At 42.9% G+C, this 13,818-nt stretch overlaps 1 protein-coding gene across 4 annotated transcripts in view; it reads left to right on the top strand.

The window, feature by feature from the left end:
* The window catches only part of ninl (ninein-like), a 52,788-nt gene that overhangs the window by 17,219 nt on the left and 21,751 nt on the right, over nt 1–13,818 (top strand). For all 4 annotated transcript variants that reach the window (XM_021608877.2, XM_036983326.1, XM_021608893.2 and 1 more), the window contains exons 5-8: nt 4,618–4,684; nt 4,850–5,040; nt 6,650–6,802; nt 13,248–13,415. In XM_021608877.2, coding sequence (XP_021464552.2) covers nt 4,618–4,684; nt 4,850–5,040; nt 6,650–6,802; nt 13,248–13,415 — 579 coding nt within the window. The remainder of the gene's footprint in view (nt 1–4,617; nt 4,685–4,849; nt 5,041–6,649; nt 6,803–13,247; nt 13,416–13,818) is intronic.

Below are 13,818 nucleotides of genomic sequence, written 5' to 3'. Positions count from 1 at the left end.
TGATGGAGTCTGAAAAAGACCTGAGACTGGGACGGAGATTTGTCTTCCAACAAGACAATGATCCAAAACATAAAGCAAAATCTACAATGGAATGGTTCAAAAATAAACATATCCAGGTGTTAGAATGGCCAAGTCCAAAGTCCAGACCTGAATCCAATCGAGAATCTGTGGAAAGAACTGACAACTGTTGTTCACAAATGCTCTCCATCCAACCTCACTGAGCTCGAGCTGTTTTGCAAGGAGGAATGGGAAATCATTTCAGTCTCTCGATGTGCAAAACTGATAGAGACATACCCCAAGCGATTTACAGCTGTAATCGCAGCAAAAGGTGGCGCTACAAAGTATTAACTTAAGGGGGCTGAATAATTTTGCACGCCCAATTTTTCAGTTTTTGATTTGTTAAAAAAGTTTGAAATATCCAATAAATGTCGTTCCACTTCATGATTGTGTCCCACTTGTTGTTGATTCTTCACAAAAAAATACAGTTATATCTTTATGTTTGAAGCCTGAAATGTGGCAAAAGGTTGCAAAGTTCAAGGGGGCCGAATACTTTCGCAAGGCACTGTATACTGCTTCTTATACTTGCTTTCAATGAGAATGCCAGATCGATTGCACACATTTCTATGTGAATTTTGTTGGGTTGTCCAAAAAGTTACATATTGCAGCTTTAATTGACAGGGTGTATGCCTCCACTACAAGAAAGAAATTAGTATTCACAATGCTCACTCAAAAATAAGTGGGTATGCAGTGTATACCTGCATATACCCTCCCCTACACCACTTGGAAACATTATGCTGAAGTACAGAAATTCTCACAGAAGAACGCTGTTTCTTAACTTTCTCTGAACTATGTGAGAACATTCCCCAATGTTAAATCAGTTTAACTTTCCTAGAACATGAAATTAAATATAACCATGTTGGAACTTTTAGGAAACTTTCTGTTAAAGCAGGGGTATCAAACTCATTCCACGGAGTGCCGAGTATCTGCAGGTTTTTCCTTTCAATTAAGACCTAGACAACCAGGTGAGGGAATTACTTACTAATTAGTGACCTTATTTCATCAATCAAGTACAAGGGTGCAACAAAATCCTGCTGACATTCGGCCCTCCGTGGAATGAGTTTGACACGTGTTTAAAGTAATGAAATACTAAGAAAATCATGTTTTTTTTGTCAAGATCCTTAAATGTGCTGAGAATGTTCCAAAGCCAAGCAACTCTTGTTGGAAGGTTGTATGCAAAATAACCAAAAGACAACCACGCTCTAAGAAACATATGGTTCTCAGAACGTTATGTTTTAGCTGGGTTTTTCTCTCTGTTATCCTTGGTCATGCTAACAGGATAGCACTCGCTTTCAGCTTTATCTCTTTTTATTTTATTTTTTTACTTCACCTTTATTTAACCAGGTAGGCCAGTTGAGAACAAGTTCTCATTTACAACTGCGACCTGGCCAAGATGAAGAAAAGCAGTGCAACACAAACACAGAGTTACACATGGAATAAACAAACATACAGTCAATAACACAATAGAAAAGTCTATATACAGTGTGTGCAAATTATGTAAGATTAAGCAGGTAATGCAATAAATAGGCCATGGTGGCAAAGTAATTACAATATAGCAATTAAACACTGGAATGGTATATGTGCAGAAGGTGAATGTGCAAGTAGAGATACTGGGGTGCAAAGGAGCAAGATAAATAAATAAAAACAGTATGGGGATGAGAGTTGGATGGGCTATTTACAGATGGGCTATGTACAGGTGCAATGATCTGTAAGCTGCTCTGACAGCTGATGCTTAATGTTAGTGAGGGAGATATGAGTCTCCAGCTTCAGTGATTTTTGCAATACGTTCCAGTCATTGGCAGCAGAGAACTGGAAGGAAAGGCGGCCAAAGGGGGAGTTGGCTTTGGGGATGACAAGTGAAATATACCTGCTGGAGCGTTTGCTACGGGTGGGTGCTGCTATGGTGACCAGTGAGCTGAGATGAGGCGGGGCTTTACCTAGCAAAGACTTATAGATGACCTGGAGCCAGTGGGTTTGGCGATGAATATGTAGCGAGGACCAGCCAACGAGAGCATACATGTCGCAGTGGTGGGTAGTATATGGGGCTTTGGTGACAAAACGGATGGCACTGTGATAAACTGCATCCAATTTGTTGAGTAGAGTTTTGGAGGCTATTTTGTAAATTACATCGCCGAAGTCGAAGATCGGTAGGATAGTGTCGTAGCAATTTCCTTTATTACCAAATGAGGAGAGTCACAAACCACACACCAGTCAGAGTTATACTTAAACTTCATGTTTAATAATATGAGCTTCACCATAGCCCTGTGACTTTCAACAATTCACTATCTTTAATGAAAAGTTGAGTGTCAACATAATGGCAACTGAGATCTTTATAGAAAAGATACACCCCTCTCAACTTACATGACGAACCACAGATCATAGGAAAACTTCACAAAGGGCCTTTTACTTGAGAAAGGTGTATCCCATAGCCAGATAGCATTAGCTATAAATTATGGTTCAGTTTGGTCTCTAAAACGAGGTTCTAATCTCGTTCCTGGAACTTCAAAGTACAAAAACATGTCAGTGCTATCTCATAGAGGCCCATCCTCAGTGGAACACTGAACACACAATAGTTGACAGATTCTATTCTGTTGAAATAAAACAACCAGTCTAATGCAATACAAAGATTATAATATAATCTTTCAAGCACTATAACATAATCTCGCAATTTTCCATGACAATAGTCAGTTTTACGAGGGTATTTGACAGCATGAGTGAAGGATGCTTTGTTGCGAAATAGGAAGCCGATTCTAGATTTAATTTTGGATTGGAGATGCTTAATGTGAGTCTGGAAGGAGAGTTTACAGTCTAACCAGACACTTAGGTATTTGTAGTTGTCCACATATTCTAAGTCAGAACCGTCCAGAGTAGTGATGCTGGACGGGTGGGCAGGCAGGTGCGGGCAGCAATTGGTTGAAGAGCATGCATTTAGTTTTACTTGCATTTAAGAGCAGTTGGAGGCCATGGAAGGAGAGTTGTATGGCATTGAAGCTCATCTGGAGGTTTGTTAACACAGTATCCAAAGAAGGGCCAGATGTATACAGAATGGTGTCGTCTGCGTAGAGGTTGATCAAAGAATCACCCGCAGCAAGAGCGGCATCATTGATATATACAGAGAAAAGAGTCGGCCCGAGAGACTGCCAGAGGTCGGTACAACAGGCCCTCCGATTTGACACACTGAACTCTGTCTGAGAAGTAGTTAGTGAACCAGGCGAGGCAGTCATTAGAGAAACCAAGGCTGTTGAGTCTGCTGATAAGAATGCGGTGATTGACAGAGTCGAAAGCCTTGGCCAGGTCGATGAATACGGCTGCACAGTATTGTCTCTTATCGATGGCAGTTATGATATCATTTAGGACCTTGAGCGTGGCTGAAGTGCACCCATGACCAGCTCAGAAACCAGATTGCATAGCGGAGAAGGTACGGTGGGATTCTAAATGGTCAGTGATCTGTTTGTTCACTTGACTTTCAAAGACCTTGGAAAGGTAGAGTAGGATAGATATAGGTAGGTAACAGTTAAGGTCTAGAGTGTCTCCCCCTTTGAAGAGGGGGATGACCACGGCAGCTTTCCAATCTTTGGGGATCTCAGACGATACGAAAGAGAGATTGAACAGGCTAGTAATAGGGGTTGCAACAATTGCAAAAATCCTCTCAATCCTCTCAAAAAGAGAGGGTCCAGATTGTCTAGCCCAGCTGATTTGTAGGGGTCCAGATTTTGAAGCTTTTTCAGAACATCAGCTGTTCAGTTTTTCCTAGCCTCAGTGCAGTGGGCAGCAGGGAGGAGGTGTTCTTATTCTCCATGTACTTTACAGTGTCCCAGAACTTTTTGGAGTTTGTGATACAGGAGGAACATTTCTGTTAGGAAAGCAAAGGCTAGCTTTTCAAACTGCTTGTGTATATTGGTTCCTAACTTCCCTGAAAAGTTGCATATCTCGGGGGCTATTCGATGCTATTGCAGAACGCCACAGGATGTTTTTGTGCTGGTCAAGAGCAGTCAAGTCTGGGATGAACCAAGTCTATATCTGTTCTTAGTTCTACATTTTTTGAACGGAGCATGCTTATTTAATATGGTGAGGAAAGCACCTTTAAAGAATAACTAGGTATCCTTTACTGACGGAAGTAGGTCAATATCCTTCCAGGATACCCGGGCCAGGTCGATTAGAAAGGCCTACTTGCTGAAGTGTTTTAGGGAGCGTTTGACAGTGATGAGGGGTGGTTGTTTGACCGGTGACCCATTACGGACGCAGGCAATGAGGCAGTGATCGCTGAGATCCTGGTTGAAGACACCAGAGGTGTATTTAGAGGGCACTTAGCAGGCACACTTACACACACACACACACACACAAACACACTTCATCTGCTGTACAAACTCTCTCGCATACACTTAGTAGTAGGGTAAACTAGCTTTCACAGTGCAGTTCTCACACGTGTCCGACACACTGACTAAACAACATAGCCAGATTATGATACTGTATGTGGACGGGCATATGGGTCAGCATTTAGGCAAGGTAGTTGTTGTTCCAGTTTTGAACACTTGGTGACACTCTTTGTCTTACTTCCAGAGTCTCAAGTCAGATGAGGAAACCGGAAGCCATAAGGACACCATCCATCAAACCTTTGAGGCACAAGGTACTTAAATATTTTTCAAGTTTACTTAATTGTACATTCAGTCTTCAAAACAGGAGTTTTCCTAGTTAGGTCATGTGATCAGGAAAAACTCCAAGCTCTATTCATACAGTCTAATGCTATACTCTTTGAGGGAATTTCATCCTAACATCTGTACGTGTGTCTCAGGGCAGCAGAAGCGATGGAAGCGGGACAGTTCGAGGAGCCCACTCCAATCCCCTGGGCCAGGGGCCGAGGTGTCAGACAGCCAGATGAGGGCAGTATGGGAGGAGCTTGGAGTAGGAGGAGGAGGCTTTCTGAACAGACAGGAACTCTCCCTGGTCTGTGACCACCTTGGCCTGCAGGACCTGAATTCAGAGGTATGGCCAGCCCAACATTTCAGCAAGTGGCTGTTTTAATTCCCTACTTCCCAGATCTGTGTACTTGCTGACTCCCCGTCAAGGGATCAAAGACATTGGATTAGTGTAAATATGGGCCAAAGGAGTTTCATCAATACCTCTTATACCAGTATACATCAGTCCATTCCTTTTTAATCCATGAGGGGGAGTAAAAGAGTGCACACCTCAGGGAGACAGGCAGGGAATCATCTGACTGCAGTCAGTGGTTACTTGCCAAAGATACACTACGTGACCAAAAGTATGTGGACACCTGCTCATCAAACATCTCATTCCAAAATCATGGGCATTATTATGGAGTTGGTCCCCCTTTGCTGCTATAACAGCCTCCACTCTTCTGGGAAGGCTTTCCGCTAGATGTTGGAACATTGCTGCGGGGGCTTACATCCATTCAGCCACGAGCATTAGTGAGGTCGGGTACGAATGTTGGGCGATTAGGCCTGGCTCGCAGTCAGAGTTCCAATTCATCCCAAAGGTGTTCAATGGGGTTGAGGTCAGGGCAATGTGCAGGCCAGTCAAGTTCTTCTACACCGATCTCAACAAACCTTTTCTGTATGGACCTTGCTTTGTGCATGGGGACATTGTCATGCTGAAACAGGAAAGGGCCTTTCACAAAGATGGAAGCACAGAATCGTCTAGAATGTCATTGTATGCTGTACCATTATGATTTCCCTTCACTTGAACTAGCCTAGCCCGAACCATGAAAAACAGCCCCAGTCCATTATTCTTCCTCCACCAAATTTTACAGTTGGCACTATGCATTGGGGCAGGTAGCGTTCTACTGGCATCTGCCAAACACAGATTTGTAAGCTTTACACCACTCCAGCCGATGCTTGGCATTTGGCATGGTGATCTTAGGCTTGTGTGAAGCTCCCAACGAGCTTCACACGTTGCTTTCAGAGGCCGTTTGGAACTCGATAGTGAATGTTGCAACCGAGGACAGACAATTTTTTCGCGCTACGCACTTCAGCACTTGGTGGTCCCGTTCTGTGGGCTTTGTGTGCCCTACCACTTCACGGCTGGGCCGTTGTTGCTCTTAGACAGTTCCACTTCACAATGACAGCACTTTCAGTTGACCCGGGTGGCTCTAGCAGGGCAGAAATATGACGAACTGACTTGTTGGAAAGGTGGCGTCCTATGACAGTGCCACATTGAAAGTCACTGAGCTCATCAGTAATGCCATTATACTGCCAATGTTTGTCTATGGAGATTGCATGGCGGTGTGCTCGATTTTATACACCTGTCCGCAACGGGTGTGGCTGAAACTGCCGATTGCAGTAATTTGAACCGGTGTCCACATACTTTTGTATATATATTGGGTGTGTTATCCTAGATATGAGTAGTTTGAATCTTTCTCTCTGTATCTGGTAGTTTGAATCTTGTTAGTTTGAATATTTCTCTCTGTATCTGGTAGTTTGAATCTTGTTAGTTTGAATATTTCTCTCTGTATCTGGTAGTTTGAATCTTGGTAGTTTGAATCTTTCTCTCTGTATCTGGTTTCTCTCTGTATCTGGTTTCTGTATTGAATTTGACTTCATGTTTTTAACCCCTGACTCTACGCGTTATCACACAGGAGTTGGACGCCCTCTTCAGGAAGTTGGACACTGACCTGGATGGGAAGGTTAGCCTCAGGAAGTTCCAGAAGGGTCTTTTCAGAGAAAAGGGTGTCCCAGTTCCCACCTCCTCCACCCCCATACGCCCCAACCCCCACCACTCACTCCAGCAGGTAAGCAGAAAGACAGACAGAACAACACCCTTTTTAGGGAACGTGTACATGTTTAACAGTAATTTATTTATATGGAAAACTATGTGAGTGGGTTTGGGTCAGTAGAGTAAATGTATGTAATTAGGCCAGAATAATGATCCGTGGACAATACAAATGACAACACATTGCCACATGGGACCGCCTTCTGTCTCGAACTGAAGGGAGTATTTGATATTCTATTTATAACAAATAAACTGTCACTTTGCATTAAATGTGGGCTGGTTGGTGTTTGAACCTGCAATATGTAACTTTTTGGGGCCCGGACCAAATTCACATACGAATGTAAGTTATAGATCTGTCATTCTCATTGAAAGCAAGTCTAAGAAGCAGTAGATTTGTTCTATGTGCTCTATTTCTGTGCTTCACGTTCTAATGTTTCGTTTTTTCTGTCTTTTACTTTTGATTTTGATACTCTAGCCTCATCAGCTGTAAATACTACAATTTTGGTTACAGCAGTTTAGATGGTACAATGATTCTAAACACTATACTTGCTTGTTTTGACACATAAGCTGAAATTAGGAGAACTATTAGAATTTCAGCAACCAGGAAATGGCAGAGTGATTTTGGCATATTGTACCTTTAAGGACCCAGCTAGCACATTTGGTTCCTTGGAAGTTGTGGGAACTTAAGTTTTGGGTTTCCCATTGCTACTGAGAAGAAAACCATATCTTTCCTGACTGGTAAAGCACAACATTTTTTAAACGTTCTGAGACCGGAAGTGATCATTTCGCCTGTAGCTGGTTGATAGATTGCCAAGAGTGTGCAAAGCTGTCATCAAGGCAAAGGGTGGCTACTGAAGAATCTAAAATATTAAGTATATTTTGAATTGTTTAACACTTTTTGGTTACTACATGATACCATATGTGTTATTTCATAATTTTGATGTCTTAACTATTATTCGGACCTCTTGCAGTCTCTATGGGGGTGCCACAGGGTTCAATTCTCGGGCCGACTCTTTTCTCTGTATATATCAATGATGTCACTCTTGCTGCGGGTGATTCTCTGATCCACCTCTACACATACGACACCATTCTGTATACTTCTGTCCCTTCTTTGGACACTGTGCTAACAAACCTCCAAACGAGCTTCAACGCCATACAACACTCCTTCCGTGGCCGCCAACTGCTTTTAAATGCTAGTAAAACTAAGTGCATGCTCCTCAACCGATTGCTGCCTGCACCCTCCCGCCCGACTAGCATCACTACTCTGGACGGTTCTGACCTAGAATATGTGGACAACTACAAATACCTAGGTGTCTGGTTAGACTGTAAACTCTCCTTCCAGACTCACATTAAGCATCTCCAATCCAAAATTAACTCAAGAATCAGCTTCCTATTTCGCAACAATGCCTCCTTCACTCATTCCGAAAAACATACCCTCGTAAAACTGACTATCCTACCGATCCTCGACTTCGGCAATGTCATTAACAAAATAGCTTCCAACACTCTTCTCATCAAAGCCCAATATACTACCCACCACTGTGACCTGAATGCTCTCGTTGGCTGGCCCTCACTACATATCCATCGCCAAACCCACTGGCTCCAGGTCATCTATAAGTCTTTGCTAGGTAAAGCCCCAACTTATCTCAGCTCACTGGTCACCATAGCAACACCCACCTGTAGCATGCGCTACAGCAGGTATATTGCACTGGTCATCCCCAAAGCCAACACTTCCTTTGGCTGCCTTTCCTTCCAGTTCTCTACTGCCAATGAATGGAACGAATTGCAAAAAATCTCTGAAGCTTGAGTCTTATCTCCCTTTCTAACATTAAGCATCAGCTGTCAGAGCAGCTTACTGATCACTGTACCTGTACACAGACAATCTGTAAATAGCACATCCAACTACCTCATCCCAATATTATTACTTACCCTCTTGCTCTTTTGCACCCAAGTATCTCTACTTGCACATCATCATCTGCACATCTATCACTCCAGTATTAATGCTAAATTGTAATTATTTTCGCCTCTAGGGCCTATTTATTGCCTACCTCCCTACTCTTCTACATTTGCACACACTGTACATAAATATAAAGATTTTTCTTTTCTTTTGTGTTATTGACTGTTTTTGTCGCACTGCTTTGCTTTAACTTGACCAGGTCGCAGTTGTAAATGAGAACTTGTTCTCAACTGGCTTATCTGGTTAAATAAAGAAGAAATAAAAATAAGTAAATAAAATTCTACAATGTAGAAAATAGTAAAAAATAAAGAAAAACCCTTGTATGAGTAGGTGTGTCCAAACTTTTGACTGGCACTGTACATATGAAATGAGTAAAACAGTATGTAAACATTATTAAAGTGACAAGTGTTACATTATTAAAGTGGCCAGTGATTCAATGTCTATGTACATAGGGCAGCAGTCTCTAGGGTGCAGGATTGAGTAACCTGGTGGTAGCTAGTGACAGTGACTAAATTCAGGGCATGGTACTGGGTGGAGTCCGGCTAGTGATGGTTATTTTTCAGTCTGATGGCCTTGAGTTGGATGCTGTTTTTCAGTCTCGGTCCCAGCTTTGATGCATCTGTACTGACCTCGCCTTCTGGATGATAACGGGTGAACAGGCTGTGGCTCGTGTGGTTGATGTCCTTGATCATCTTATTGGCCTTCCTGTGACATCGGGTGCTGTAGGTGTCCTGGAGGGCAAGCAGTGTGTACCTGGTGGCGTGTTGTGCAGACCCTCTGGAGAGCCCTGCTGTTGTGGGCGGTTGCCGTACCAGGTGGTGATACAGCCTGACAGGATGCTTTCAGTGGTGCATCTGTAAAAGTTTGAGGGTTTAGGGGCCAAGTCAAATGTCTTCAGCCTCCTGAGGTTGAAGAGGCGCTGTCTGTGTGGGTGGACCATTTCAGATTGTCAGTAATGCGTACGCCAAGGAACTTGAAACTTTCCACCTTCTCCACTGCGGTCCCGTCAATGTAGATAAGGGGGTGCACCCTCTGCTGTTTTCGATCAGCTCCTTTGCTTTGTTGAGGGAGAGGTGATTTTTCTGGCACCACCACCAGGGCCCTCACCTCCTCACCTTGCTACTGTTGTGTCATCTGCAAACTTGAGGATTGAGTTGGAGGGGTGCGTTGCCACGTAGTCATGGGTGAACATGGAGTACAGGAGGGGGCTGAGCACGTACTCTAATGGGACCCCTGTGTTGAGGATCAGCGTAGTGTCGATCTCTGCGTCGTGGCTGGTTTCCCCTTTGTAATCCAATTTTGTCATGGGTCCCTGCTACATACAACTCCACTGTCTCTGTACTGACGTTTTGCCTGTTTGATTGCCTTATGGAGGGGATAACTGCACTGTTTGTATTCAACCATATTCCCAGTCACCTTGCCGTGGTTTAATGCGGTGGTTCACAGTTTCAGTTTTGCGCGAATGTTGCCATCTATCCATTGTTTTTGGTTTGGGTAGGTTTTAATAGTCACCGTGTCAGTGTTATTCTTAGAGGCAACCTGGAACATATCCTAGTCCGCGTGATCAAAACAATCTTGAGGCATGGATTCCGATTGGTCAGACCAGTGTTGAATAGACCTTAGCACAGGTACTTCCTGTTTTGAGTTTCTGACTATAGGAAGGGAGGAGCAGAATGGAGTCGTGATCTGATTTTCAGAAGGGAGGGCGGGGGAGGGCCTTGTAGTCATCCCGGGAAGGGAGAGTAACAATGGTTGAGATTTTGAAGCTCAAATACTACAGGCAATGTGTTGATAAATCTTCGGTAGTGTTTTCCTCAAATTGGCTTTGTTGAAGACTCCAGCTACAATAAATGCAGCCTCAGGATATGTGGTTTCCAGTTTGCACAACTGCAAACTCAAAGTGTAGGTCGTTCAAGGAGTTTGATGCAAATTTGTGATGTTATAAGCCCCCCCCCCCCTTGCTTGAGGAACAATAGAGAACAAAATAGGAAAGGCCCATACCCCCCCAGCCATTTGTGCTTTGACATGACTTATCTGGACCACCTATTGAGATGTGCCTTTTGTTAAGTAAATTAGGTGTTAAATGAGGTGAAAAGGAGACTGGAGTGCCACTTTAATGTTCTTACAGTGGAAATTATTATTTGGTGTTAACTTTTTTGAACCCTGAGTACAGATTGGACACACAGAAATGAATTTCCTTCGGCATTAATCATGCAAACAGGTTTATTTTTTATTGAGATTCAAACATATGATCTTCTGTTCTCTATCCATGGAATTAGTCCACTGCGCCACCAGGATGGTGCTAGGATGCCATGTTTTTTTAAACTCATACAAAGCTGTTAATTTTAATCTATTCAAACATAACCCATTTCAACAGAAATGAGCACTAATTAAGATTATGGGTGGCCAATTAGTGGGCCTGAAAACACTTTACAAGATAAATGATAGAGTTTTGTTGACACTGAGAACGGAATGTATACGTTTTTAAATAACATTCTTTGGACGTTAATGTTTTCTTGTGTTTTTTTTCTGGAAAGTTTTATTAATGTTCGATAATATGATTTTAAATAGAACCATAAGGAAACCTGCAGAAAAGTACTGAAATTCCCACAGAAGAATGTTTTTCTAACTTTCATCTATTTGAGAACATTCCCAATGTCAAACCAGTTGGAGAATGTTCCTAGAACATTGAAATTAAATGTACCATATTTTAACTTTTAGGAAACATTCTGTTAAAGTAATGAAATAACAAGAAAATGTTTTTTTTGTTGTCAAGTTCCTTAAATGTGCTGAGATTGTTCCAAAGCCAAGCAACTATCCTGTACCATTCCCAGAAAGGTGTGGGAAGGTTGTAGGCAAAATAACCATAGGACAACCACACTCTCACCAAGAAACAAATGGTTCGACGAACGTTATGTGCTTGCTCGGGGAGGCTCTTGAAATATTCTGTGGCTCATAGTTTAGTTTAGGATTAAGATAAAGGCATAATAAAGTTTTCAAAATATGAGCTATTGATTAGAAATTGTCCCTTCCCTTCAGTATCTGACATAAAAGGCAAACCGTTATACACAGAAACGTTAACCCAATTCTGATATTTCTGACCAATCAGATCTGAAAAATATATAATATATGAAGATCTGATGTGACTGGTCAAAAGACCAATTAGACTGCCACATCCTGCTGCTTCACCTGCGGGATAGTTTGAGACCAACCACCCAGACAGCTGATGAAACTGAGTATTTCTGTCTGTAATAAATCCCTTTTGTGTGGAAAAACTCATTCTGATTGGCTGGGCCTGGCTCCCCAGTGGGTGAGCCTATGCCCTCCCACGCCCCTCCTGCCCAGTCATGTGAAATTCATAGATTAGGGCCTAATGAATTTATTTCAATTGACTGATTTCCTTATATGAACTGTAAGAGCCAATTTATGCATTATTCTAAAGTGTTGGAGGTGCCTTATGGATGGTGTGACGTAATTGTGGAGCCCCAGAGGTTACCACATCGCCGTGTGCCTCTCCAATGTTGTAACAATGCATAGTGCTCCGTATAGCTCAGCATTTACATGATTGGTTAACAGTAGTTGAGGGCGGAAGGTCCTGTAAAACACAAACTCACTTCCTTGACAACTTCCTTCACAACAGTAAATGCTGTATGGCCAATGCAGGCGTCGTATTGACCATGCAGCGCATTTTTAAAAATCGTTGAAATTGTTGCATGTTGCGTTTATATTTTTGTTCGCTATAGTAGGCTGTCTGTCTGTCTCTCTCAGATGACGAATGCTCCAATTTCCTGCTGGTCAATTAAGGCAGCAGCCAATCATAAAATTGACTGTTGGGGACAAAGCTTAGTTTGCCCTTCCTGCATTCGCTTGCTGAATGACCATTTCCACACGAAGAGAAAGCCAAAGTATGAAATCATGTATTGCACTTCAAGCCTGATATGTCGCTGTGGTCTGTTAACATGGGCTATGAAAGACAACATCCTTTCTTTCCAAGCTTGGCATGTTGATGCCTCCCATGTGTTAGGAACAACTAGGTACATGAACCAGCACTGAGACAAATGTGTGTTTCTCAGGCTTGCTCAGAACCTAAATACTACTGCTACTCCTCCATGTCCCAAACTGGTGTGGGATGTAAACCATTAGCAAATGGGGAATGGAATGTAGGCTAAGCCATATTAAGTGTTATGACAATAAAATGGCGTTTATTAGTGGCGTGTGAAATAAATGTATTTGTGGTGCTGAAACTCTTTTGTCTGTGGGAGCCTGGATTACACAATGCACAGTGGAGGTCGGGTTATTCTTAGAGAAAGCGGCATGACCGGAGGAGGTGTTTCTGCTACAATGCCCTTCTTTGTAGAACTTTTTTTGTATTTCTATGGCATTTGGGAACAGAGGTGAGGCTACGCAGTGCCACACTGATCTACAGCAGTGTTCCATGGAGGAGGAACTAAATTGGGCCATCAGCTAGTCTGTTCCTGTAGCTTTCATGTCTTCCTCTGTTTTCTGCCAGGCCTTTGAGGAGCGGATGGGGCGCTCCACCTCTCCCTCTCTCCTGTCTGCCACCGTGGGCCAGAGGCTGCTGACCAGGCTGGACGATGGGTCGGGCTGCACCAGTCCAGAGAGGGTCATCACCCTCTGGAATGAGGAGGGAATCCGGAACAGCAGGGACATCCTACAGGTCAGTGCCGGACTTGAACCATGACAGGTCAGGCTAGTTGGATCCTGTCACACTATGTGTTTGATGTTAGATAATAAGCAGCCAGTGTGAACATCATGTGATTTTTAGTGGTTTAGCATGCTCTGGGCTTGTGAGCAGAATCTGTGAAAGGTAAGCCTTGTGAGAAAGTTAAGAACCAATGTACGTCTTCATCCTATTACTGTACACACTCATTGCTTGTACCAGTTATTTTCAGAAGTAGCCTTGAAATGTTGATTACTCTTCCTTTGCGGCTACTTGAATTGATATGTTGCTGAAAAGCCTTGGTGTTCAGAAATTGGTACAGGTTATACAATGGGTGGGTCTAATCCTGAATGGTGATTGGTTAAAAGCACATTCCAGCCAGGGTGTCTATTCCACAAGT

Source organism: Oncorhynchus mykiss, chromosome 1 (assembly GCF_013265735.2).
Source record: "Oncorhynchus mykiss isolate Arlee chromosome 1, USDA_OmykA_1.1, whole genome shotgun sequence".
Classification (NCBI taxonomy): Eukaryota; Metazoa; Chordata; class Actinopteri; order Salmoniformes; family Salmonidae; genus Oncorhynchus; species Oncorhynchus mykiss.
Note: the sequence above shows the minus strand (reverse complement) of the source record. Positions and strands in the feature narration are given on the sequence as shown.